The 25,764-nt window shown below is 53.5% G+C and overlaps 8 protein-coding genes across 8 annotated transcripts; 4 read left to right on the plus strand and 4 right to left on the minus strand.

The window, feature by feature from the left end:
- Nucleotides 1–1,498: 1,498 nt before the first annotated feature.
- Nucleotides 1,499–5,698, minus strand: URB2 (Nucleolar pre-ribosomal-associated protein 2; the record flags this gene model as incomplete). Its single annotated transcript, XM_036633344.1, has 3 exons — nt 1,499–2,238; nt 2,290–5,596; nt 5,648–5,698. The coding sequence occupies 3 exons, from the start codon at nt 5,696–5,698 to the stop codon at nt 1,499–1,501; spliced, it is 4,098 nt and encodes a 1,365-aa protein (XP_036500988.1).
- A 363-nt stretch (nt 5,699–6,061) lies between these two features.
- Nucleotides 6,062–6,398, plus strand: mic10 (MICOS complex subunit mic10; the record flags this gene model as incomplete). Its single annotated transcript, XM_036633345.1, has 2 exons — nt 6,062–6,136; nt 6,204–6,398. 2 exons carry the CDS (start codon nt 6,062–6,064, stop codon nt 6,396–6,398), a joined length of 270 nt encoding a protein of 89 aa, XP_036500985.1.
- Nucleotides 6,399–8,522: 2,124 nt separating this feature from the next.
- Nucleotides 8,523–9,344, plus strand: CGCS363_v001497 (Iron-sulfur cluster assembly 2-like protein; the record flags this gene model as incomplete). Its single annotated transcript, XM_036633346.1, has 2 exons — nt 8,523–8,894; nt 8,970–9,344. The coding sequence occupies 2 exons, from the start codon at nt 8,523–8,525 to the stop codon at nt 9,342–9,344; spliced, it is 747 nt and encodes a 248-aa protein (XP_036500986.1).
- A 427-nt stretch (nt 9,345–9,771) lies between these two features.
- Nucleotides 9,772–11,295, minus strand: rpl-7 (60S ribosomal protein L7; the record flags this gene model as incomplete). The annotated part of the gene is made up of 3 exons (XM_036633347.1): nt 9,772–10,398; nt 10,588–10,699; nt 11,282–11,295. The coding sequence occupies 3 exons, from the start codon at nt 11,293–11,295 to the stop codon at nt 9,772–9,774; spliced, it is 753 nt and encodes a 250-aa protein (XP_036500979.1).
- A 398-nt stretch (nt 11,296–11,693) lies between these two features.
- On the plus strand, nt 11,694–12,457 carry rps-14 (40S ribosomal protein S14; the record flags this gene model as incomplete). The annotated part of the gene is made up of 4 exons (XM_036633348.1): nt 11,694–11,760; nt 11,856–11,928; nt 12,088–12,248; nt 12,306–12,457. 4 exons carry the CDS (start codon nt 11,694–11,696, stop codon nt 12,455–12,457), a joined length of 453 nt encoding a protein of 150 aa, XP_036500980.1.
- Nucleotides 12,458–12,901: 444 nt separating this feature from the next.
- Nucleotides 12,902–16,385, minus strand: CGCS363_v001500 (DNA repair and recombination protein RAD26; the record flags this gene model as incomplete). The annotated part of the gene is made up of 2 exons (XM_036633349.1): nt 12,902–15,075; nt 15,128–16,385. The coding sequence occupies 2 exons, from the start codon at nt 16,383–16,385 to the stop codon at nt 12,902–12,904; spliced, it is 3,432 nt and encodes a 1,143-aa protein (XP_036502032.1).
- A 768-nt stretch (nt 16,386–17,153) lies between these two features.
- Nucleotides 17,154–18,452, plus strand: BEA2 (Ketoisovalerate reductase BEA2; the record flags this gene model as incomplete). The annotated part of the gene is made up of 1 exon (XM_036633350.1): nt 17,154–18,452. The coding sequence occupies one exon, from the start codon at nt 17,154–17,156 to the stop codon at nt 18,450–18,452; it is 1,299 nt and encodes a 432-aa protein (XP_036502033.1).
- Nucleotides 18,453–24,751: 6,299 nt separating this feature from the next.
- MYB (Transcriptional activator Myb) lies at nt 24,752–25,452 on the minus strand (the record flags this gene model as incomplete). Its single annotated transcript, XM_036633351.1, has 2 exons — nt 24,752–24,895; nt 24,964–25,452. 2 exons carry the CDS (start codon nt 25,450–25,452, stop codon nt 24,752–24,754), a joined length of 633 nt encoding a protein of 210 aa, XP_036502034.1.
- Between the last annotated feature and the right edge of the window lie 312 nt (nt 25,453–25,764).

Raw genomic sequence — 25,764 nt, forward strand, 5'->3', positions numbered from 1 at the left:
TACTAGCCAGCTTTCAGTTATGTATTAGCAGCCTTTTAAATATGCCTGCGCACGACCTCAATTCGTTGAGAACACCAATTTTAGGGATTTTGAATTTTCTTTTAGAGAAGAAATGTATGCTTAGTTTCTGGACTGCGATGGTATTTTACCGCAAATTGATTCTGTCTGTTGTTCAGGAAGGTATTCATCATATATACGAACAACTAGGTGAGAACCAGATGGCGCGCCAGTAAGCAGGAGGAGTCACAGCCTCATGAATTGGTCTCTATACAGCCATTCCCGGCAATGCACCTCAACCAGTCGTGCGTCCTTTTGGTACTATAGCAATTACGAAACGTTGCACCACATTCGATTGGTGTTACAGGTTAGTCATCTTGGAGTCTAATGAAGGGGTCATCGCTGTTATAATGCTGCATACTGTTGCGTGCCGCTGGGCACCGTTGCTACGAGGCTCACAGCCATCGTAATATCGGATCCGGTTCTCATCATCGCCGTGAAGTATCTTCAATCATGACACGAGCACCGTAAACGTCAATGACGGCTCGCACATCGTACAACCAAGGCAGGCCAAGGAACAGGCGCAATGATTGATCTGTGTCCTCAGGTTTAAAATAGGCCTAAACTTCGCGTCGAAGCCAATGACAGACAAAGGGTGCTGAACTAGACGTTACTGCTTGACAGCTCTGGGGGAGATGATGTTCATTTTGTTGCCATTCGCAATTGCTCGGTGTTTAATCGGCCCCGTATGCATGTAGGATAATGACTTCCAGAGATGAGAGATGAGAAGCGGTCGATGCTAGACTGGATAATGGCCATGACCACTCATCGCAAAACAGACACAAATATTCTAACATATCTCGGGACCAAGAATGAACGCGAAGCAATGGACATATTTTAGGCCAGACGACGACCAGTCATGAGAAGGCTAGCTAGTTGTACTTCCAGCATGCTGAAAGATTGAGGCGATCGTTATCATATAGGCACATCATAGCCCCGATGTATAATCGCCAAAACAGGCAGAAACAACAAGATGTAGATTCATACGCAAATGCCTTAGTATACGTCGGTGGCCGAGGGCCTGCAAGCCGCTTGTCGTTGCAATTTGACCAGGCACATGAATTCTTTCACATAAGCCCTGTAATTCGGCCTCTGCATTATGACAACATGAACCAGTAGATATTTCGGCAAAATACTGGTACGCTCAGAGACGTTGTCACTGTAATGAATTGTGATGTCGCCAAATCAGAGCTCGAGTACTTCGAGACATCTCTCAACCCAAGACTTGCATCTCGCGAGTTCGAGGAGCCCGCAACGAAGCGTGTTCCTGAACAACTGAAGTCCTCTACTGTTTGCATTGATCCAACAAGTTTCCTGGACGGTGATGAGATGCACAATCAGACAAAAAGATATCACAAGACTTGAAACTCTGGAAGGCAGAAATGCTGTATTATATCTAGGGTATCTTGCACACGGCCACCACAATCCCTCTTGGCCTTTCTTATACACCGCTCCACTTCCCAAACTTGGTATACCTCCTGTACATCTCCCTCAAAATCGCTCTTCCGCTAGCATCCATGGCATCGTTCAAAATCTTCCTCACCTCGATCGGCGTAATATCAAACACGGAGTTCATACCCGGCTCAAGCGCCTCGCGGACATCCCTCGGGACATCCACGTCAAGCTGCATCTTGACATACGCCATGAGTACGAGGTACATGTGTCGGCCGGCAGACCTCTTGGCCGCATCGGTTGCGGAGTCGAGGGCGCTGAGGTGCTGCACGCGCGACACGGCGGCGGCGGCAGGCTCGCAGACCAAGGTGACCAGGCGGGTGAACTGCGCGGCGTGCTTCGCGCGGACGGCTGCGGAGGTCTGTTGGCGGGACAGGGCTCCAAGAAGGGCTTCCAGGGTTGAGACAAGAATGTGGTAGTGGCCCTCGAGACGGAGGCGGTGCTTCTTGATAATCACCTCCATCAGTTTGCAAAGCCACTGGTAGACGCTGGGCGAGGCGTCGAGGAGGTTGGCCGGGTCGGTGGCGACGATGACGGCTGTGGTGCTGAGGGTGGTCTCAATGTTCCACTGCGTCATTGAGTTGGACTTGATGTCGAGCAGCTGCTGGAGGACTTCGGCTGTTCTGACGAATTCGCGGACGGTCTTGGCCTTGGTGAGGTATCTGATCAAAGAGCCGTGTGCGGTTGCCGGATCGAATGTCTTGGACTTCTCAAGGCCGGTTGGTGCTTCTGTGTTGCGTGTTAGCCTGAGATTGGCGACTGTGGTAGGATGCGACTTACCCGTCATCTGAGCGATGACACGGCGAATAGCCAGGAGCTGGCCTTCTGTTGATGCACCGGCCTTGGTAGCAGAGTCTTCCTTCATGCCTTCGAGGAGGCTTTGGATGTAAATAAGCTTCTCGTTGTAATCAAGTCCAGCAACTACAGCGTCAATACAATCCTGCAGAATAGCTTGGCGGTTGAAGTCGGACAGCGGATCAGGAGCCGGTCCACTGGGGAGGGGTGTAGCAACGGCGCTGCTGAAGAGCTCGTTGAACGAGATTGGGCGAGGGTCGGCAAGTTGCGATGGGAAACGTTTAATGAGGAAGGATCGCAGCTTCCAGCCGCTCAGGTGCCCGTTTGCGACGGCCTGCTGGCTTGCCTCTTCCAATTGGGACACCTTGACTTTCATTTGTCCGAAGGCAGCGTCAGGCAAAGTTTCGGCAGCGTCCAGAGCAATTAACAATCGGTTGACTACAGTCTTATCGACCTTCTGTTTGCGAGATGCCTTCGCAAAGTCGCCCAGGGCTTGTTGTACCCTGTTAGCAAGTGCAGAGGCAGTCTTGTCGACGTCGATGACAGCCGTCTTTTCCTTCGCACCAGCATCAGGTAACACCACAGACAGGAGGGCCTTGAGGAGAGTCATCTGAGCAAAGGACTCGCCACTGGCAACATCCCCCAGTAGACTGGAAATTTTCTCGAAATATTGCACACGGTACTCTTGATGGTCGTTCATCTGTCGAACAGTCGCCGTTGACAGACTGCCAAGAAGCAGGGACAACCCAACAGCCACCTTTGAGTTGTTCTCAGAGCAGGCTGTCGAGATCGAGGCAGCAATCTTTTGGAGATCTGAGAATGCCATGTCCTTGTAAAACGTCGGTTTCCTCATGATCTTGTTGACCAGCCCAAGAACCAAACTTGAATGCTCCGGGCTTATGCTTTTGACGGCTTGGATCTTGTGAATCAAGATTTCCATAATGCGCTCCCGCTGTTGTCTCGTCAACGCTTCATCGGGCACCCTTGAGAGCTCAACCATAGCCGTCCTGCTTCGCTTCTCAGTCCAGGGAGACGACTTTCCAGAAACCTGCGCGATAATTTCGATAGTGTGGTCAACGACTCCAGCCGTCAGCTTTCGGTCGCGTAGGTTATTCTCATTCGAGAAGACAGAATCCAGCACGTTTCCGAGCCGCGATTCGCTGTCGTTCTTGTCGCCAAGAAGCTTTTGTAGGTACTCTGGCATGGAACCAGATGACTTTGAGAGCAGCGAAACAAGTCTGGACGCAGCCAGCGGGTACTCGGCGCAGAACTTGGACGCATTGGAGGTGTCTGAAGCCAAAGAATCCCGCGATTCCAGCAGCTCTTTCACATCATCGAGCTTCACCTTCTTCAACAACCTCTCCACGAACGATGTGAGGAGCGAAGCGAGATCAGCCTGGTCACGGCCATCGGGGTACATGGCTAACCAGAACTCATACGCACACTCCAGAGCCTCGCAAGCATCCTCGTCCTCGAACTTGGCCTTTTGCAGTGCCTTCGTCAGATCGGCGCGAACGCTGTCCCAAAGCTTGGTCGCTCCTTCGTAGTCCACCCACGACACTGTCTTTGCGATGATCCTCCACCGCAAAGAGCGGATATCTGAAGGAACCTTGCCAGATGACCATACTTTAAGGGTCAAATCTGACAGTTGCGTGCCAATCGCATCAGCGTAATCATCGTTGGTTACAGCGCTGGCAATTGTGTTAAGGAAGATGAGCACTGCTGCGGGTCGAAGAGTCTCTTGGGTCTCAACCCATTCCAGGAGGCTCGTCAATTGCTTCGTAGTCAACGATTTCTCGATGCCGCCGATGAGGGTAGGGCTACGGTGGACTCGAGTAAACCAGACAGGCCTATCTTCGGAACGCAGAGCCTTATCCTCAAATTTGGAAAGCTGGTCGAACCACTTCTTCAGGAAGGTGGATAAATCACGGGCGCTTTCGAAGCCAGTGATCAGCGACGCAATCAGCTCGTTCATGGACACCTCGCTTGCCTCAGCGCCAGCAACAGTAATTCTCTCGCAAACTTGATCAAAGAGCTCCATTCCCTCCTCGGATTGCAGGAAAACATCCGCGTCGCATTTAGCGATGAGAGAAAGGAGTGTCCAGTCGGTTTCGCTGGGGCTGCCAGTTATGGCATAATTACTGCACGCCATACGCAGGTCGTCCAAGGCAATACGGGCCTTGTGTTCGATCGCTTCTTCCAAAATCGATGTCATAACGCGCGCCTTTTCGCTGTTGGATAGTTGTCTGTTTGCACGCTCAGACAATCTGAACACCTCTTGCATCCAGGCGTCATTGGCTTTGGATGTGGTGAGTCCCCCAACAACCTGCGGCGCGGCCGAGGCCAAGCTGTAAATTACAGGCACCGAAACGGAAGCGATACTTTGCAACATGCCGAAGGCGCGGGTGACAATCTCGAGGTCGGTTTTGTTGAAGTATGCTGATCTCGCAGGAAGAATGAGGTTGCGCTGCAGGAACTTCTCCAGCTCGCGCGTCCAAAACTTGGCCACTGCATCGCCCACAGCAGCGCCCTGCTTGAGTCTACCCAGCATGGAGAATGAGGCACGGGAGAAGTGTGTGGCTACCTCAAGCGCATCGGCGCTTCCCTGAAGATGCAGGTCCCATGCAGAAGAGAAGACCTTGACCCAGGACTCCTGGCCCTCGAACTGTTCGCCATCAGCGACCGCCAGCGATTGGTTGCAGAGCGACAGCAGAGGCGACAGGTATTCAACAGCATCGGCCGCAGGTTGCGCGAAAAGCGCCTTGATGTGCTCCGCCCCCATCCTGTCGTGCGCAGACCATTGCGCCGCCGGATCCAGTCGCGCCAGGAGTATCTTCAAAGCACTGAAAATAGCCTCGCCAGTCGCCAGACAGCCATCGCTAGATTTCAGACTCTGCAATTCAAACTTTGCAGCGCCGGCTCTTTTCCTCTTCTTCGAGTCTGTTGTGTCGGCCTCGGTGCTAGGCTTTGCGACATCCTTCAGCGTTTGCTGAAGAACGGCCATAAACTTTCGATCGGCGAGGGATTTTGCGAGAGAGAAGAGAGGTATTCTCTGGAACGAGCAGCCGAGGATGCGCCACGTCAAAGGGAATCGTCGGACAGTCTCTGCTTCGTCGTTGTTCGTCTTCATCGTCTTAAGGAGCCATCGCAGAACGCTCTCCTCGGCAGCGGAGAACTGGCTCTGACCGGAGGATGTGAGCTGCTTCCACAGCCGATCGAGGTTTTCGCCATTGGCGCCGGGGCCAGTTTGATCGAGAGATCGCACAGTCTTAACCAAGTCCCTGTCTGCCGTCTTTGGATTGTCAGTACGTCAGAATGCACAGTTGGTCGATATTGGACTTACAATGGTTTCTGACGACCTGTCAGGACTCGCATCGGTCATTTCGACATCCATGGCGACCGTGCGACAGAAAAGGAACCCGGCAGACGTATGTTGTCTCTAAACAGGTAAATGTTTAAGTCGGCATCAACTCCCCGCGATGTTTGGCTTGAGCTTTCCCAAAATTTCGGGATTCTGCCGCCCCACCCAATCGCATCCAGTCACCGAATCTCACCGAGGCCTCACCGCCCTCGGGTGTTCAACATCAATTTGCCGGGTCTCTCCGAAAACATCATTTGGATCAAATCCACAGTTGAAGCTCCAAACCCGGACACCCACCAGTGCGTATCTAGTCAATTGCGTGAGTGTCGACGCCCAAAGCTGCAGCAGGCCGCATTGACGCTGACCAACATCTTTCCAGGGCTACCGACGACGACCATGGCTGAGAAATCCGTTCCCCCTCCCCCGAGCGCTGTCGCGCGACCCGTCAGTGAGGCACTTCTCAACGAGAAGGTTAGCTAGCTCCCCACTTCTAGATACACCAGAGGATTCGGCTGTTTCTGACATTTTGTTCTTGTAGTGGGACCACTGCCTGTCCAACCTCCTCGTCAAGTCCACCCTCGGCCTCGGCTTCGGCGTCGTCTTCTCAGTCCTCCTGTTCAAGCGCAGAGCGTGGCCTGCGTTCATCGGTGTTGGTTTCGGAGCTGGACGTGCGTACGAGGAGTGCAACTCTAGCCTGAAGCAGGCTGCCAGGGAGATCAGGAAGCAGGCATAGATCATGCCTTGGACCACCGTCGAAACGAGACAGACCGGAAGAACGGAGGCGAACTTTCGAACGACCGGAACGACACACGCTGTACAAAACCAACTACGTCACACGAGCACGTGAAGCTCGCCGGGGAAAGCCAGGAGCCGGCGCGTGCCCCCGTCGAGATCACCCTTTTTGGAGTCGGCATTGCTAGATTAGGACGGGGAAGAGCGATGGGAATAGAGCCATTTTCTTTGTTTGTCTACTCTGTTCGTGCCATGCTGCTTGCGTACTGCTACCCCACGAGGTCGAAAGTGGAGGGCGTTCTGAAAATTTCTGTTCCTGGCTGTTCTCACCGTTCTGCCTTCAAAAGGAATAGGGAGATGTGCGGTGTTCAACAAAGCCCTGGTATGTGTTCCAAGGAGCAACCGTTATCCGTCTCCGCCAAGGCGATGACCGAACCCAGTCGTCCCGACCAGAATTCTGACCGCTGCCTATACACCTGTATATCAGTACCACCGATGTGTCTTTCGAATTTTAAAGGTGTGATTGCTCGTAGGAAGGGATTTCACTGTCCTAGGGATCAAGATGCTCTCGAAGTCCACTGAAGAATGGTGATGTAGCATGTGATCGATGGATCCTAGTACATCCCCAAGATATGTCTCTTTCGTTCTCCCTTAAGAACAGCAGAGTCAGTGGAACTGGAAGCTCGCTGCCGCATCCTGCATTCCTTTCGCCTGGACAAGATGAGGTAGAGAGCGACAGTGATAGATGTGGCCAAAGCTATGCTGACGAGGACAAGAGCAGCAATTTTCCAGCCTGATATGCCCTGACTGGGACCAATTCCTCCTTCGTCAACCTCCCGGCTTTGATGTAGACCATCGATGGCGGCGCCTGTGGCGAGATGGACGATTTTCGTGCTAACGGGGCGGGGGGCGTGACCGCCGCCTTGGTGAAGATGTGGTCTTGTTGTTAGATTGACCCCGGGATGGGTATCGTTGGCGAGAGCCAGCTTGAGGGTTACAGATGTCATGGCCACATAAAACTATGTTCCAAAATGATACTTCGTTTCCAGGATTTAGGTAAAGACGTGTAGGATTGTTGAAAATTGTAGATGATCAGTGCTGAGAGTGATCGACGGAATTGCGAAATGCTTGCTGCTTCCCAATCATCATTGTGAACTTTATCGAAGCTCAGTCGCTCTTTCTGCGTTGAACAAGACGAAGTCTGCAAACGCAGGAAACTATGACCAGCAAGGTAGGCTCGCCCTCAATGACACAAGACACCCTCCGGGTACTCTTGGCAATGGCACTTGCATGGGTAATTCGTCTTTCAGGAGGCACTGACTGGCAGAGACTTCAATTGAAAGCTTTTGGATTTCTGCTACCAACCTCATCTTGGTCATTTTCAGGAACGCACTCGAGCAGCAAATGCAATCCACACGTTTCGTCACTTAGAGCAGGTCAGCGCCGAATTCCACACTCAGTGATCATTCGATCTTTGTTGACAAACAAAATCTTTTGTAGTGCCGTTCATAAACACTCCAAAACTCGGTATGATCAATTGGCTGCATCATTTTTACCGGCCTCATTGCGGGTTGTCGAGACTCGCGGTTGATCAGACCCTAGCAAGCCGGGGCAGCTCGGCGATTGCAGCGTCTCCGATCTGAAGTACTCCACAGATCCGAACAACCGGCTCCGACAACCTCAATAACCGAGCCAACAATCTTTCAGATCTGGTCAAACATGCAAATACCTTGGTTCTTAGCGGAGATTCCGTTGCCCGGATAGAAGCCATTGAAACGGTAACGTGTAAGCTCGATCACAGATCTTTGTGTATCTTGCACACCGGCCAATGGGCAAACCAGCCGCACCGCCGCCAGAGCTTCATATATGAGTTGAAATCCGTAAACAACGATTGGACAACAGACATCCTTCGAGCTCCCCCAGAGCTGACTAATTTCCCCCGAACTGCCCCCCAATGCCAACTGCCGCCACCTACCGCCCACCACCTTTTACATCATAAGCTGTGCTACACCCGGTAGGTAGCCGGAGCTGCCACCCTCTGTCTGCAGGTCAAATTTCTCCAAACCCGGCCCTCCACCTGCGACTTCAACGAGCGCATCCGACACCCCCCGAATACGCAGCAAATATGGCAACATCACTGCGCTGCCTCCACGCGCCTTCGAGCGCAAACGCTTTTGTGCAGCTTGCGCGCCGCTCGGTGCCGACGCCGACGACGGCTAGCGCCCCGATTCTCTCGGTTCTGATTCCGAGGTGGAATACCGCCACCGACACCACGACAAATTACCCCGTCGGGGCGAGGAAGCACAGTACCGAAACTCTTTCAAGGACAAGGCCGACGCCACAGAATCTTGCGAGGAGAAACGCGGCAACAAAGCACCAACAGATCCGCAAGTTTACGGCTTCGGCGACGAGGCGGCAGACGAGATGTGTCTATAACCCGCAAAACGACGAGGACGGGAAGGAGATGGTGCTTGAGATCACAGACAGGGCGGGCAAGGTATGTCCTTTGGTTTTGCCTCGTTGCGAGGCTTGCTGAGTCCTGCGTGGCAATGGCTAACACAAGCTCTCACAGCGTCTGGCCGACATCATGAAGAAGGACAACAACCCGAACCTCGCGCTCAGGATACAAGTAGAGAGCGGCGGCTGCCACGGCTTCCAGTACCTCATGAGCCTAGTGACCCTCCCGGGGACCGAGAACATGGAGGATTGGTCAAAGGTCGTTGGAGAGGAGGATACGGTATTCCAGTACCTTCCCGAGGGCGCGGACCCTTCGGCAGCGACATTTGGGGGACCAAAGGTGGTGATTGACGAGCCGTCCTTGGATCTGTTGAAGGGAAGCAAGGTGGATTTCACGATGGAACTCATCGGCTCCCAGTTCAAGATCACGGATAACCCATACGCCACGAGCAGTTGCGGATGCGGGACGAGCTTCGACATCAAGATTTGAGGCATGAGTCAGCAGGGGGACCTGTACTACCTACGTACTAATATCAAGAGGGGGACATGAGTGTACACTACGGGGTTATGGTGGGTAGAGAGCGAAAACTTTGGGTATGCAGGCTCAACGAGCCTCGAGAAAATTCCAGACTCACTACTTTTCACATATTAGACACACGAAACACTACTCTCTTCAGAAGAGGCTTGCATTGCTACTCATAGGGAATGAAGAACCCAGGTGTCGTCAAATGATCAATTCACAAGTTTCCCTTTTGTGGTTATCAACGCCGTGCAACCATGCCAATCATAAAAGTAACCCTTGGTATTCTCAACCCTGCCGAAGCCCGAGTAAAACTAAGACAAACCCGTCTTGTCACATTGCCAGATCCCCGAATTTTTGATTCAATTAACCCATAACCCTAAGACAAACAAATAACTTAGTTCATCTGGCGGATAAGAGCGTTGATCTTCTCCTCGCGGTTGCCAAGGTCACCACCCTCGATGTAGTGCTTGAACTTGCGGGGGCGGAAGCCACCAGTGGGGTTGGAGAGCTTGAAGGGCCACAGGAAGTTGGAGGCCTGCTTGAAGTTGGGGCCGACGGAGTAGATCTCGTGGATGAGGTCCTCCATGCAGACAATGCCGTACTTGCCGAGGTTCTCCTCGATGATGGCGTTGTCGGTAAGAGCAACACGCTGCTTGTTGACCTTTCCGTAACCGCGCTTGTAGACGAGGTCCTTGACGGACTTGAGGTTGGGGTATCCGTAAGCAACCCAGGGCTCGATGACCTTGATCATCTCGGTGGTGGCCTTGGTGACCTTGATGAAGACACCGTTGTTGATCTGGAGGAGACGGAGGAGCTGGAGGATCTTGCGGGGCTTGGGGGGCATCTTGTTGATACCCTTGATGCGGATGAGGAAGATCAGGGTAGCCTCGGCGGGAACGTAGGCGGAGTCGTTCTCGCGAGCGACGCGGGAGAGGCGGACCTTCTCACGCTCGGCATCGCGGTACTCCGTGATGTACTTCTCAGCACGCTTGAAGATGACACCGCGCTTCTCCTTGTTGGCCTTTGAGAGAACATGTTAGCAACTGTTGCAAGACAGGATGGTGTTCTCAAAATGAAGCGTTGAATCCGATAAGTGTCAGACCCGAAAGAAGGTTAATTTCCAACAGCATCGACCGTAGTCTAGTCGTGAAGGTTTGTTGTGCATCATGTAGGAAGGGGTAATGGAAGAAATTGCGGCGAAGGCACTTACAGTCTTCTTCTTCTCGGCGGCGGCGTTGCGCTCGGCGCGAGCCTTCTCCTGAGACTTGCGCTTCTTGAGAAGGGTCTCGGGGACCAGGACCTGGTTAGAGGTGGGGACGGAACTGTTGATGCAACTCAGATTAGTACGCAGTCCGACATACTGCATGCAGCATGGAAGAGAGCGCCGGTGCGAGAACTGTAGCTGAAGCGCGACATTCTCACTATGGCTAACTCGAAAGATGACTTTGATCGGTGAGACGAGGAGCGCGGGAGGGTGCTTGTGCTCTTGTTACAGAGGCTGACAGCACACCTCCGGAGCGCAAGCCTTTTGCTCATCCGACAACACCTCGAACATGGACATGTTCAAGAAGGAGTGCGCGCAGATGCTTGTGTGCAACCAGACAGACTTTTCAGCGCTGCCCAGTAGACCCCATCATGCGGCAATGATTTTCAGGGAGAACGAATGACCGTTCATCCCCAACACCCCAGACAACATCTCTCAATCCGCAAGCCATGTTCCAGGTCATGAAGGAAGGAGGGAGAGGCCCGGGAGGGTTCGAGCTGACGAGACCCAGAGACTTCACGACGAGGTGAAGCTCATGTTCTCCAGCGAGAGGACCACGACAATCTGCAAGACATCCAACAACACCAGGCACGCCCTCGAAAGGGGAGAGTGCTGCGTTCAGGGGCAATGGTGAACGTACGTAGCGGCGGCCATTGTGAAGGCGGGTTAGTATTTGTCGGCGGGTGTCGTCGAAAATTTGGTCGCTGGTCGGAAAAGAAGAGAGAGAGGGGAGAGAGACGGGATCACGAAGATTTTGAGCAGATTCTCCAATTGCAAAAACTGGGACCCGCCGCCAAACGCAGGGGCCACTTTCACAAAAATTTCACCCTACACCGCTGAAGGGCTGCTCGCTTAGGTAGGGTTTTCCATAGCGCTAAGCCCGTTGCAGCGTTCTGCCGGCCGACACCGTCCAGCCCCGGTCAGGGCAGAACCGTCCACTTTTCGAGCGCCGAACGTGAAATTTCCTTTGGTTGCGCGCATCGAGAGGAAAAAGAGCTTCTACCATTCCCGACTAACCACCACCGAAGCAATTCGCCAACACAGCAGTCACGATGCCTCCCAAGAAGACCACCCGCCCTGCCCAGGAGAACATCTCCCTCGGACCCCAGGTCCGCGAGGGTAAGTCGTGAACTTTCCACTGCTTCAATGCCTGCAGGCACCGCGGCGTCATAATTGCAAAAAGAGTGAAGACTGACCTGGTACCCCGCCAACAGGTGAGCTCGTCTTCGGTGTTGCCCGCATCTTCGCCTCCTTCAACGACACCTTCGTCCACGTCACCGATCTCTCGTAGGTCTCTCCCGCAAAGAAAGAAGTCAGTTGCGCGCTGTCGCAGAGCCGGGGAGGATTCCGAATTTCCCACGAAGCTCGCGCGCCGCACAACTGATGGAAACAATGTCCCAAGAAGTACTGGTGGTTCCAGATGGCTAACGTTCTGGGTGATTCCAGTGGCCGTGAGACCATCTGCCGTGTCACTGGTGGCATGAAGGTCAAGGCCGACCGTGACGAGTCCTCCCCCTACGCCGCCATGTTGGCTGCCCAGGACGTCGCTACCCGCTGCAAGGAGCTCGGCATCACCGCCCTCCACATCAAGATCCGTGCCACCGGTGGTAAGTTGCCCTCCTAAGCCTTGCCTTGCATCAAGTTCTGATCGTTCCGTCTTCCAGGTAACGGCACCAAGACCCCCGGCCCCGGTGCCCAGTCTGCCCTCCGTGCCCTGGCCCGTTCCGGCATGAAGATCGGCCGCATTGAGGACGTTACCCCCACGCCCTCCGACTCTACCCGCAGAAAGGGTGGTCGCCGTGGTCGCCGTCTCTGAGCGCCCGGTTGCTATCAATCGTCTGGGTGGCTCTGGGGCAGGAGTGCTCATTATTTGGTTTCTGGGTGGCATCGCGAAAAACGCGGGGAACGGCTTCTTAGCCTGGTCCCCATTCTACGCACTGTGACATGCCTTCTGCTGCGGGCGACAGTATCTATCGTAGACAGAATAGAAACTCGCCATAAATGGCCTGAACTGAAGAGTAGCTCCTGAACCCTACCTGAGTCTGTGCAACATTACTGCGCTATTACCAAAGTGAGACGTGAAGATTGTGCAAGATGCCGGTGTCTTGCTATACGGCGTCGGCCTTGATCTCTTGACGAATATCTAGTCTAGCTAAGCTCTGATTTGTGTCTACCACGCTGACCCCAACTCCTGCTCAAAATGCAATCGACCCAAGTTTGCCCCTTTCTGGCGGCATAATCAAAGTATCTACTTATTCCCTTAGAATCCCGGCTTGAGCGACCACATACCCCTGCCAGTGCTGGCTGTGCCTTTCTTGCTCAGGGTGGCGATCTTGTCGAGCGCAGACTTGAATTCGTCTGATTGTTTCGCCGTCTGACAATACGGGTTGAAGTGATCTACCAACATCTTGCTGGGGACCTTGCCTCCGTGGCGCTTGATGAAGCTCTGGATTAGAAGAATAAAGTCCTTCTGCTTCAAGTTGCTGTTTGGTTTGCTCAGTCCCTGTCGATCGGCTAGGTTGTTCATCACGCCAGATGAACTAGGTCCTCCCCGTCGGCGATGGGCGCCAGGACGGCCTCCGTCACCAACTTCACCAGTCCAGGTGACAGTCCCGATGGGAACGTTTCTTGCTTCCTCGCCGGCTCGGCGGAGATGAGCTGCAGCCTGGGCGGCCACCTTTCTGGCCTCGTGCTCGTTCATCGCGCTGTCGGCCTGCACCGACTTCTTGCCGTTCATGATCTGATCGTGCTCGTAAGCGCTCTCCACGGACCGAGCAAAGAGGTTCTCTGTCATGCGCTTCTCATCATGAACCTCCTTCTCTTCGTGGTACTCCTCCATTGCCACAACTCCAGATAGCTTTCGGACGGTGTTGACTTCCGCGTCATCCGCCTTGCCTACAGAGGAGATGGGCATGGCATCCTTGGATGGTTTGTCGTGCTGTACTTGAGCCTCTTCTTTGTTGAACTTGACCTCTGCTCCCTGGAAGATCTTGCTTCTGTCGGCGCTTGCCATGCTATGGCCGGCGTCGCCAAAACTGAAGAGGTCGTAGAGGTCAGATAAGTCAAAGTTGGCACGCTGTTTGGGATCCTTCAAGACCTTGTTGGTCATGAACTGCTTGAAAATTTGTCGGTGGTAGATCTTCTCCTCGATGGTTCCCGATGTCATCAACCGGTAGATAGCAACTGCCTTTGTTTGACCTAGTCGCCAAGCCCTCTCACGAGCCTGCATGTCGGTGGAGGGATTCCAGTCGGGATCGTAAATGATGATGCGTGTTGCGCCCGTAAGATTGATACCCAAGCCTCCCGTCCTTGTCGTCAATAGGAAAACATCGATGGATGGATCGTGGTTGAAGCGGTCAATCAAGGCCTGGCGCTGCTCGATGGGCGTGTCACCGTCCATGCGAACGTAGCTCACGCCGTCCATTCTGCGGATGAACTTCTCAAGAATGTTGAGCATCAACTTGGTCTGGGAGAACAACAGCGTTTTATGTCCGAAACGCTTCCACATTGGCAAAAGCTCGTTCACCATCTGCATCTTGCCTGACTTTGCCGGGTCGCCCCAGTCATACTTCGCATCCCTCTTCAGACGATCATCAAGTAGGTCCGGATGGTTGCAGATCTTCCGCAGAATGTCGATCCCGTAGAGAGCCTTCCGTTTCCTCGTCATGATCTCGCCAACCGCGTCAGAGCTTATAAACCTAGTGTACGCCGTGAGCTGAGATTGAGTCAGCTTGCAGAATAAGACCTGCTCTGTCTTCTCTGGAAGATCCGATGCTACGTCAATCTTGAGACGCTGCAAAAGGTACTGGCTGATGGTTTCCTTCAAGGTTGTGGCGCATTTTTCAGCTGTTATGACCTGAAGGTTGGTTGCGTTCGCATAGCCGCCCTGTTTGATGGGGAGCTCGAACTGCGTCCGGAAGCTCACCAGCGTGCCTAGGCGCATTGGGAAGATGAAGTCGAAGAGAGACCAGAGTTCAGTCAGGTTGTTCTGGATTGGGGTGCCGGAGAGAATGACTCTGTTCACGGTATTCAGGTGCTTGCATGCAACAGTGATTTCAGCGTTAGGGTTTCTGATCTTGTGGCCTTCATCAAGGATCGCATAGCCCCATGAGTGCTGCAGAAGCTCTTCGTTGTAGGATTGCAGACCGGCGTATGTGGTTACGAGCACGTGACCGTGCTTGACAACCCGATTGACGATTCTCCGGGCAGCGACACGATTGGTACTTTCCCCACCATCATCCAGATCAGAATCATCCTCATGTTGATTCATCATGCCGCTTCCTGAAGAGTGCAAGATGGAGACTCTCAGTGGAGGCCACCATCGGTGAAACTCGTTTACCCACTGCTTCATAACAGTTGCAGGAACAACCACGATGACGGGCTTGTCAAGCTTCTTGCTGTAGTGTAGAGCTGCTACCATGGCAATTGCTTGGACTTTCAAAGGATTAGCAGCGAGATCTTGTCACAGTGCCATTCCATAGCTTACCTGTCTTGCCCAAGCCCATCTCATCGCCGATGATGCCGCCTACGCCTTGTTCGTAAAGCTCCGCGAGCCAGTGAACTCCAGTCTTCTGGTATGCAAATAGAGATGGGTGTATGTCGCCTGGCAACTTCAAGCCGTTACCGAAGACATGGTCAGGATGGTCAGGCGACGGCTTGAACCATTCTTCATCATCATCTTCGACCAGCTCAACCCCATCAGCTTCGGCGCGTCGCCGCCGGGCTCTGCTTCGCCTCTTCACCCAATCTGCTAGTCGTGATTTGTAATTGGACTCATTGCCATCGTCGACGCCGGCCAAGTCGACCTTTCCATCATCGGCCGCAGCACCTGTAGCCTTCTTCTTTGAGGGGCCTTTTCGTCGCTTGCGGCCAGTAGCCTCCTCTTCGCTCGTGTCAGAAGCATACTGGCTCTCTGCCTCCGATACAGCGGCAGCCTCTGGCTCAAATTCCTCATCCGAGGCCTCTTGCTTCACCTTGCGCTTCTTTCTTGGCCGAAGGGAGAATTCATTCTCAACAGCTGCTGGAGCAGTTGGCGCTTCGGGCTCTTCGGCAAAGCCCGGCATACGCAGAACCTGGTGGGACTTTGGCTCTTCGTCATCGCTTTGAAAGTCGTTCTCCGCTGCATCCTCTTCAGCTTCCGCAAGAGCGTCTGCAAGCTCGCCTTCGAAGCCAGGGGGTCGATCACCGCCAATATTCGCGAAGGGCGTGATCTTGCCGGTACGGACTAGATACTCGCGATTCGTCTCTCCAGGGAGTCTTCTAGACTTGGTCTTGGACGATTCGTCTACTGCCGCTGCAGCTTCTTCGCGCCTCCTCTCTATGCGGGCCTGAAAATCGGAAATGTCGTTGTTCACATCCTCAATCTCTTTGTCGAGCTTGTCGATTTGGGTCTGGATCTTCCGAGATTTGTATGGGTTGCGACGCTCTTTATCAAGATTCTGGCGCTCCTTCGCTCTTTGATTCTGAAGCTTTTCTCTTGTGGTCTCGAGCTTTTCAATACGCTGATGGTCCCTCTTTTCGTCGGCTTCCATCAATGCGGCATTTGCCTGTGCCGTGATGTCTCGTTCCAGATCATCCTGATCTCTGATATCGGCAGTAATGTTCCGGAGAAAACTGGCCTCGTCGACTTCTTCCTTCATCTCCGATGTTGCCGGAAGGTCATGAGAAGCGTTATCACCAATACTGTTGCCCTCTTCGCCGGCCAGTCCGCTGCTCGAGACGACATCCTCATTTTCGGGAGCCATGTTGAGCGTCAACGGCCTTCAAAGCATGCAACGTGTTCTCGGTGAATGTGTCGACAACGAGATCCCTTGTTGCTATCAGGCGAAAGATGTATCAGAGGCAGGCGCATTCGCGATGGGAATATCTAGGAGCAGGCGCGAAGCCCGGATAGCTGCTGGCTGTCGAGGCGCTGTTGGGCAAAGCCGACGCGATGGACTTGTCTGATGGAAATCACCTGCCCTCCTGAGTGAGTTGCTCAATGCAGCCTGCAAGAGCGAGCCTGGCGCGTCGCTTCAGTAACTCTCATCGATCTTTCACAAAAAACCGATGACGCCACGGCAAGGCAGAAGCGAACTGGGCGCGTTGTCATGTGAGCAAGGATCTTAATTGCCCAAAGGCAGGTTTGATTGGCTCATCGGAGTTAGATCGGCATCCTTGCCCGAGCGACAGGTAGCCACATCCGTCGCAGTTTTCTCTAAGCTCAAGCCACACTATTAGGTCAGCAGGTATTGAAGCACAGTAGGAATTCGTCTTTCTATGACAGCCGTTTCTACTGTACATCAGACAGACCCGCATCTTCCTCCATCCATCGTCGACTACGCCATACCATCTGTTCCCGCCGGACTTTATTCACGACTCTCCCACCAGAGTCCTTCAGATTTCAATCGGCCGGCCGTTGCAAAAACACCTCCCCGGTCATGATAGGCGGGAGAGTCTCAACGCGTCTGCTCTTCACAGCTCCTTGGGCAGCCTCACGGTCCTTTTCCAGAGCCCTGCACAATACTCCAAGAATGGTCCCCGGATGGCTCCAGACACTTCTGAGCACAAACAAGAGTGCGCCAAAGCTCTATGCCTGGAGACCGTCTGATATAGAGGATCCGACCCTCTCTGAAAATCAGGCTAAGATCGCAAGCTCTGAGCTTGTTCGTCAGGCCGACGAGTCACAGATCTACGTTCTTGGTGTGGGAAATCTCGGCGTCCTTTTTGCTACTTCGCTTGCATCGCTGCCAAACCCACCTGCTATCACGCTCGTTTTGCACAGAACGGAACTTCTGCTCTCCTGGCAACAGGAACCGGGCCTCGAAATCACCAGAGGCGGTGTGTTCCACAAGCATTCAGGATTCGACGTCGAGTTGTGGTCCGAAGAACCACCGCCAGGTCGTCAACCTCGCGAAGTTGCCAATGGCCAGAAAATTCGCAATCTCATCGTTACCACTAAGGCGGCTCAAGCTCTACCGGAAGTTGATCGCGTCCGTCGTTATCTCAATAGCGACTCCACGGTGGCTTTCGTCCAAAACGGCATGTGCAAGATGTGGCCACCGCACGGAACTACCTACAACTCGGAGCGTTATTCGCAGGGCCAGCCAACCCAACACCCCAACTGGCTGGCTTGCGTGACAACGCATGGTGTTACTTCCGCAGGCCGCTTTAGAAGCGTGCACGCGTCCGAGGCGGATGTCAAGGTTGGCCCAGTCCTCTTGAGTACCAAGTCTCCCGAAAGCGCGACCTATCTCTCTGATGCTCTGGTTCGAGCACCACATCTCAATGGAACTTCTGTTGCACGACATGATCTTTGGATCCTTCAACTGGAGAAGCTGGTGGTCAATTCCATCATCAATCCGCTCACCGCCATCCTCCGTTGCAAGAATGGAAAGCTGTTCGCGGAAGAGGGTAACATTGTCGCACAATTAATGGACAGATTGCTACAAGAAGCAAGCGGGGTACTCCGAGCTCTGGTTGCCGACAGCATCGCCACTTCGATTTTGCAAGCGACGCCCAATGGGGACCACGTATCAAGAGACACAACAGTTTCCCCCGAGGACCTCGCGAAGCGCTTCTCTCATGCTCGACTCAAGGGGATGCTCTACGAAGTCGGTCACAAAGTCAGGGAGAATACGAGTTCAATGCTGCAAGACGTTCGAGCTGGAAAGCAGACCGAAATCGACGAGTTCAACGGCTGGCTTGTCGAAACGGCAGCATACCTGGGAGACAATTTGGATGTCACCAGTCACAAGATCCTGATCGATCTTGTGAAGAAAGGTGTCATTCTGGACACGGATTCGCTCAGTTCTCATTTCCCCCATTTGTGAGCCCTTGTGCTATTTAGTGCCTGAGGAAACTCTCGACACTGGCTTCGCAAATCGCAGCTCAAACCGCACCCCCTATTCTGGCTCCAGCCAAGGTGTGCCACGACGTTTCTTCATATCCACAGGGCTCCCGTTGATCTTAACCCGCCCCCTTATGGTGTCTATCAAGACCCGCACTCTTTTGAATCCAGGCATGACCATGCTGTTGAGCACTGGCTGCGACTCAGGGGAAGTCGATCGTGGCCTCCCAGCGATGGTCTTGCCGCCTTCTTCTACGGATGGAGGGTTCAGGTTCGGTAGGGTTCAGGGACAGGGTGTCTGCAGAATGGCCACTCCATGAGCGGGGTGACTTTGTGCTTCTGAGCCGGTCGAGTGCTCACGAGCGATCTCAGGAGCAAAAGCGTTGCCCCGCCTTACTCTGCGAGCCGCCGCCTCTGCTCCCAGCCTCATGGCATTCCCGTTGCTCTAACGTGGCCGTTTCTCATCCACAGGCCTATCATGACCAGCTGTCTTAGTCTTTGCAACCTTCACGGGAGGTGCTGGTTCAGGTGAGGGAGATTTTCCTCATTCGCCACGTTCGCTTACCTCCCGCCCCTTAACGGACCACGTTATAGTCACCATATTGCACTTGATATACCGGTATAACACCTTCAACTATTACACCAACAGCACAAGTACCTTTGAAATTCACCGGAATACTTGGGCCGGCAACTTGATTCCTGAAAAAGCGCCTCGTTTCCCACAGATTGACACCCGCCGCTTACCCAATGTCGATGACAACGGCGACGGAGCTTTACTGACAGAGAAACTGTGCGAGCTACCACACGTCGCTATATGTACAAATGTTGCCATTTTGGAGGCATTGGAATTATTTCCGTTGGCTCTCATCACACATTTGTGTTTAATGGAAAACATCGGTCTTTTCCTTAATGGCTCTCGGCTTGTACTTGACAGAACAGAATCGATGGAGTCGGGACAAATCGAACAGCTAGTCCAGCATCAATGAAATACCGAAATGAATCGAAGCGGTCGGCCGTCGGCTTTTTCATCTCAAACACGCGGACTATGCATTGATATCTGTGCATATCAAACTTCATATTCGGCCCCAAGATGTGGAGCTCTAGCAGCAGGCCATCGGTTCGAAAACCACTGGCAGCTCGATCTGAAGACGCCCTGGATCTGGAAGCCATCTTGCTCATAATCACGCCATTCGTCTTATAGCGGCGCGGCCTTGGACCTTGTGCAAGGTCCAAGGAGCTTGCTTCTTCAACTGATACATGACAGACATGCGAATGACAGGTCGTTTAGGAAACAATCAATTACAAGCAGGGGACATTGACAACAAGATCACAACCAAGGGTCACACCTCCGCGTCTTGATGTTTCTGTGGTTGCATTTATAAGTCACTCTCCAGGAAAACTTATCAGCGAAGCACAAGACAGTGTTGTGGAGAGACCAGCGGAGTCGCCAACGACAACTGCGATCCAATTTCATCAATTTGAATGGATCCAAGTTGTCTTACTGCGTCAATTTTCCGATTGGCCGGCAGGGGTGAAAAAAAACTCCGGTGCATATTTGACGGAGATTTTTGGCGATGCCTGTCTGACGGGTTCTCATCAGCCCGATGTGGAGACGTCGAACAACTTCAATTTAGAAGACATCAGGGACGCTCTACGCATTACCGAAGTCCAAGGCACAACACCGCCAAATATCCCACAATAATTGAGAGCTCGTTTGCCATGATCCGGTTTCTTCGAGCAAATTTTTGTTGGCAAGCCAAGCCGTGGCCAAGGCCTGGGCCAGGTCAAGAAAAGGATGCTGTGTGGTTACATTGCAGAGCTGACCCGCATCGCGCCCACACGCAAGCGCCGCCGATGGGCAGGTCGTACGTTTTTCTAGCAACCAACAGTGCGCTCAAGTATTTTCAGGGAGTAAACATCCATCCTGCTCAACGGCCGAAGGCCTTCCGATCGGTTGCTGAAACCCTGAGTACACCCGGAGTCGGCTGGGTCTTAGGCTACAACCACGTCACTGAGCCGCTTGATCCAAGCTTTCCGGACTTGCGCACGGAGGAGTCGGCTGGTAAACCGCCCAGGCCATGGGTTCCCTGCCGTACGGATTTCGGGGTCCTGCCTTCGTCATGGCGCTCAACCGCAGCCGGCCGGGGTGTACAACGACTGCGGCGGCTGAGAGCTTCAAAATATTTGTGCGGTCGTCGTTGCCGTAAAATGTCGTATGGATTGGCACGCTCACAGCATTGCCTGGCCTGAACCATGGGGCGAAGCGGTGCAAATATGATGATAACGGTTCCTTGACCACTAAAACGGGACGATCCCTAGTCTGACGTCGGTCAAGCACCCCCCGGCTTCGCAACCGAGTCTCCTCACCGTCTGGCCCGGCAGTTCACACACAATGACCCATTATCAATCGCACACCATAGGTTTCACGTTTGGCGTATCATGCGAAGGCTTTTGCCAGTTCAGCATGAAGTTCGCGAACTACGTATTGACATTCGTCCGATCAGATTGCGAGCTGGTGAGGGGATCATTTCGCGCAGCTTCATGGGCCAGGAACAGAAAACGAAAAAAAGCTTTTCTCCCAATTTATTTCGAACTCCTCGCATGAGACAAACGGCGATTCCCGTACGTCACGTCCACCACTCCTCTGTTGACCCTCTTGTTTTGGCCTGCCTGATCTGCGCCATGCGACGCGTTTCTTGCGCCTCATCTTGTGGCTAAACGAGGTCACAGTCAACAAAGCTTATGCATCTAGATCGAAGGATACTCGACTTTGACTCTAGACCTTTTGAAGGGTCGAAGTTTCTGTACCGTGGTGCTGGAAAGACATCTTGTATGCTGGTCCCCCACATCCGGAAGGCGGCCTCCGGTTTGCACGTATCTTGAAGCTTAAACGCGATTTACTCAGAGTCCCGGCGTTGACAGTGAACACCACTACTGAAAAGGAGGGGGAGAGAGCATTTGGGTGGATGGATGGATGTTACCATGCGTTTATGGAGCCGAGTCCCGATGACTGAACCTACCACGGCTGGTCTTACCTCCTGAGGGCGCACTCTCGCACGCTCTCAGGTTCGAGCCCGGCGCCCCGATGCAGTGATCAGTATCACCTCGCATAGGGTAGCACGCGGGAACTTCTTTCAGCCAGGCTAACCCGTCATGTCACTGTCACCACAAGACGCGACTCACGACGCCCTCGCGTGCATGCACCGCATATCACAGCGATCTGCTTGTTGGGGAAACAGTAGAGGATGGCACCCTGTGGGAACCACGCGTATGACAACTTTTCCGAGTGGTTGACCGCTCCTTTTCTGCTGGCAAGCAGGCACAGGCTTTGGCCTTTCGGCGCAGGTGGCTGGGGTTTGCTCGCTGCCGCCGCCGCGCCCGGGAGATGACGGGCTAGGGGGGGATATATCAGAATCCCGGTGCCATATAACACGCCTGGGCCGAGTGTTTCAACAACGGGGAGCCGCTGCCAAATCGGCCTTCATGGATGGACGCAGAGAGAAAGAGGACAGGACAGACCTGCACGATGGACTTAATGGCGCGTTATCAACTGGATCCCCTCTTGTGCGGGAGATCCAGATCATACGTCGGTCATCGTATGGACGGGCACAACAAGGTGCCAGGAAAAGGGGGACTTTGGGCAACAGGATCGGTCACGCCCGACACGGCACATGCGGAGCAGACGCCCACACTACGAACAATTCTCAAGCTGCCTTCCCTGTTCCACGGAACAGGTTCAGCACTCGCTCCAGGCCTGTATGCTTGCTTTTGGGCTCTCACATACGGGTTGCCTGCCCCGAGAGCCTGAGAGACAGAGCAACACTGTGCCGAGAAAGTAAAATACAGAGCCCCGAGTGCCATGCTATCTGCTGCCTCGCTCTCGCCGCTCTGCGCGACTCCCGGGGTTGGGCGTTCAGTATCCATTCCTCTCTCAAACGGCCCCTCCCCTTTTGCTGGGCCGGTGGGCGATGACTAGGCCCCCCTTTCAACAATTACTCGGCAACTTTCTTTGGCATTTCAAACAAGCGCAAGCCTCGCGCCAGAGATAGAGTGCGAGGAAACAAAAATATAGAAAACCCGCCGATGTCAAAAAAGAGATCTGGCATGCGCGTCTCGCCTTGCGATGGGCGTGTGAAACGCGGGCGGAGGCGCAATCAATCACAGACAAACGACCTCGCCTATCCCGCTTTAGCAACAAGCGTCACCCGTCAGTCTGCGATAACACACCCCGGGCCTTGTTTAGTTCCCCGGACTTTTTTTGACGTCTACCGTCGACGCAGAAGCGCACCTACATGACATGCCCGCCATTCCGCTCGCTCGCCAAGCCACACCTGCCACGTCCGCGCTAAGGTCAGGGGAAAAGAACTGTCGTAGGAGAGAGCGGACGGTCTCCTTTCCTGCGGACGACTTTACCGTTACCTATCTCGGCAGTTTGTGCTGATTTGGGTAGTAATTGCTAGGAGGGGCCCGTTGCTTTTACAAGCCGCCTCAACTACCTACCAACCTACATAATCGCCTTCCTACAAGCAAAGCAAGACTTGCCGACCCGATGTGTAACACAGGCAGCGGGGCGGAAGAGGGCACCGGAATGCATGACTTGCGTTGCCAACACCTCTGTGCCGCAGTGCGCCATATGCATGTCCTCTATCTTGGTCACAAATCTGGATCGTGCTGTCATTTCTTTTTTTCTCCCCCCTCGTAAACTCGGAAGACGCATGCGAGGTTGTAATTCTCGCATTTCTGGGGGCCCTAACTCGAAATGACTCTAGCCTTGACGAACAGGATTCTGGGCCCAGAATACGCGGTACAATGCTACTTTTCGTCCACTTGGCGAGGCCGGCCACTCTCACCGTTGGACTGTAGCTTTTGATGTGGTTCCTCACGATTCAGGGCCCCATTTCGTTGCGGATGATCTTTGGTCTAGAAGGAAGACAATAGCGGTTCCGGTGCCCCCACCGATAATATGGGTTACGGTACCCCCGGTGGGAGGGGTTCGAGTTCTAGCTTCTTTAATGGCCGCACGCAAAAGAGAATTTCGTCGCGCCCGGACGCGCGGATCATAGAAGCCGGACCCGTAAGAACGTACTTGTTAATATCACGATCCCTATTACAGCCCTGCCTGCCCGTCGAAAACGGGTTGGACCGACACATTAGCTTGCCGTTGGTTTGTTTCACGGACTGGTAGGGCTGCCCGTCTCGTCGGTATTCGGCGATGATTTACACAAAATGAGGCCATATACAACCCGCAGATCCACGTGGTCCATGGAAGCTAGAGCTGTTGCAAAGATTATTGAGCAAAGAAGTAGATTCGAAAAAAAAACCTGTTACGTAAACTACAAGATCTCGAAGAAAAAGAAGTGAACAGAAAATCAAAAAGGGGGGTAACATGTGGAAACAAATGATTGTGTGGTGAGAACGAATCGAAGAAACACAAAAGGGTGAAACAGAGAAAAAAGACGTCATCGTTGATGCTGAACCGCGCGTGTATGCAGAATGCTTCTCCCTCCCTTCCCCCCTTTTTTTTCCACCCACAAGACGCCACGCCATATTATGCGAAACCATCAACGCAGTCCCAATGGTGGGACGCACGCTGAAAGAATCTCCTGTATGGTGCAAGAAGAGGTATGTCGTCTGTCGAGAAAGCAAGTCGTGCGAAGGATGGGATGAACAAACAAAAAGGCCGTATATTGCATAGTTCGGTGTGTGTGCCCCCCCAAGTCTAATGTGTGTTGTGTCATGATTCGGAACCGTAAAAAAGAAGAAGTCGGTCGAAGGTGCGAATTCGAAGGGTAAAAAGGGTTGAATAAGGTAACCCGTGATGTCCGGGGGTATCTCTAGAATTAGGCGGAAGGGGAATCCAGCAAAAATGAAGCAAAAGGACTATGATTCCCTCGGCCGTGATCGAGGGGCAAGACATGCTGAAATCAAAGAGGCGATGTGCGGTTTGCGGTGTCAGGGCCTCCATCTCAGAGTAATGCTCGAAGGTCGGAGCTGGAGCAGGTCTTCGAACCCCTGCGTACTCTTTATTGTCGGTAGCCCAAGCTATTACAAGCAACGACGGCAGACTTATCGTAGACTCTCGCGTCCTCCCGACAGTCCGCGTGATTATCAGAGTGCGGTGTTCGGAGGAGTCGGTCTAAATGCTCTGGTTGGGCCATGTCGTTCCATGTCGCGTAATGGAGATCATCGCTGAAGGCAAGCTCCTCTTCATCACTGAAGCTGCTGCGTGTAGATGGTGTCTCCAGCCGGGGGCTCAGTTGCTCCCGGTGGAGACATTGAATGCTATAAAGGAGCACCCATACCACCCATCAACTCCTGGGCGCGCTCGCGGCAAGCGGCAGGGGTGAAGCCGGTCCCGACTTTGTTGGCCACAATGCGCCATTTCTCATTCTCGTAGTCTTGAAGTGCAGTGCGAAGCTTTTGGTCCTAAGCCAAAAGGAAGATTAGAATTCGTACTTGGGCATAGATTCGATGTCAACACAAGGGTAACATACCGTCTCGTCGGTCCATTGGGTTGTCTTAGCTTTCAGCTTCGTGCAGTAGCGCACTTGCAAGGTTCCAGATGATCGACCAGGGAAAAAGTCGGCGATTTGTTTCCAGGTAAGTGATTTGTTCTCCTTCAGGTCGATTAGAAGTTGGTCGTCTTCAGGCGTGAACTTGAGCTTCGGCCCTCGCGGTCTCGGTGCTGGAGCGGGCATGCCAGCTTGTCCTACCACGCTTGGAGCGCCGCCTCTGTCCCCGCCATCTCCATCGCGCCTCATTAGCTTAGAAGGGGGCCCTGTGTCAGGAAGTCGATGGTGGTGGTGCGTGGGAGGTTGTACTTGAACTCCTTGCCCGTAACCAGTTCCCAGTGGCGTCTGTTGCATGCTCTCGAGGTCAGTCTGCTCCAGATCCGGGATTCCAGGCACGGAAAGGTCGAGGTCATCAGGTCTGGGTCTCTTTGGGGCTCCGTGCGGCGCGTGGGACTGGGTGGGCGTTGTCATCGAGGGATACAGAGGAGCAACCACAGGACCCGGAGCACCATAATGAGGCGGGCCAAGATGTCTGGCATGCCCCATCTGGTGCGCTGGATCCATTAGTACCTGGTGGGAGTGGTGAGGATGGTGCTGCTGCATTCCCGGATGGTGGGAATGGTGGCTCGGGGACGGATCATGGAGCGTGGGCGTGTGTTGGGCGCCATGGTGAATGGAGCTCCTATGATGCTGCTGATGGGATGGCGTCGTGTCATAACCATGCTGCTGCTGACTCTGCTCGCCCGGATGCGACTCCTGTGCAGAGTAATCGACATTGTAGTC

The sequence above is a fragment of the Colletotrichum siamense genome, assembly GCF_013390195.1.
Source record: "Colletotrichum siamense strain Cg363 chromosome Unknown KSG_Cg363_contig01, whole genome shotgun sequence".
NCBI lineage: Eukaryota > Fungi > Ascomycota > Sordariomycetes > Glomerellales > Glomerellaceae > Colletotrichum > Colletotrichum siamense.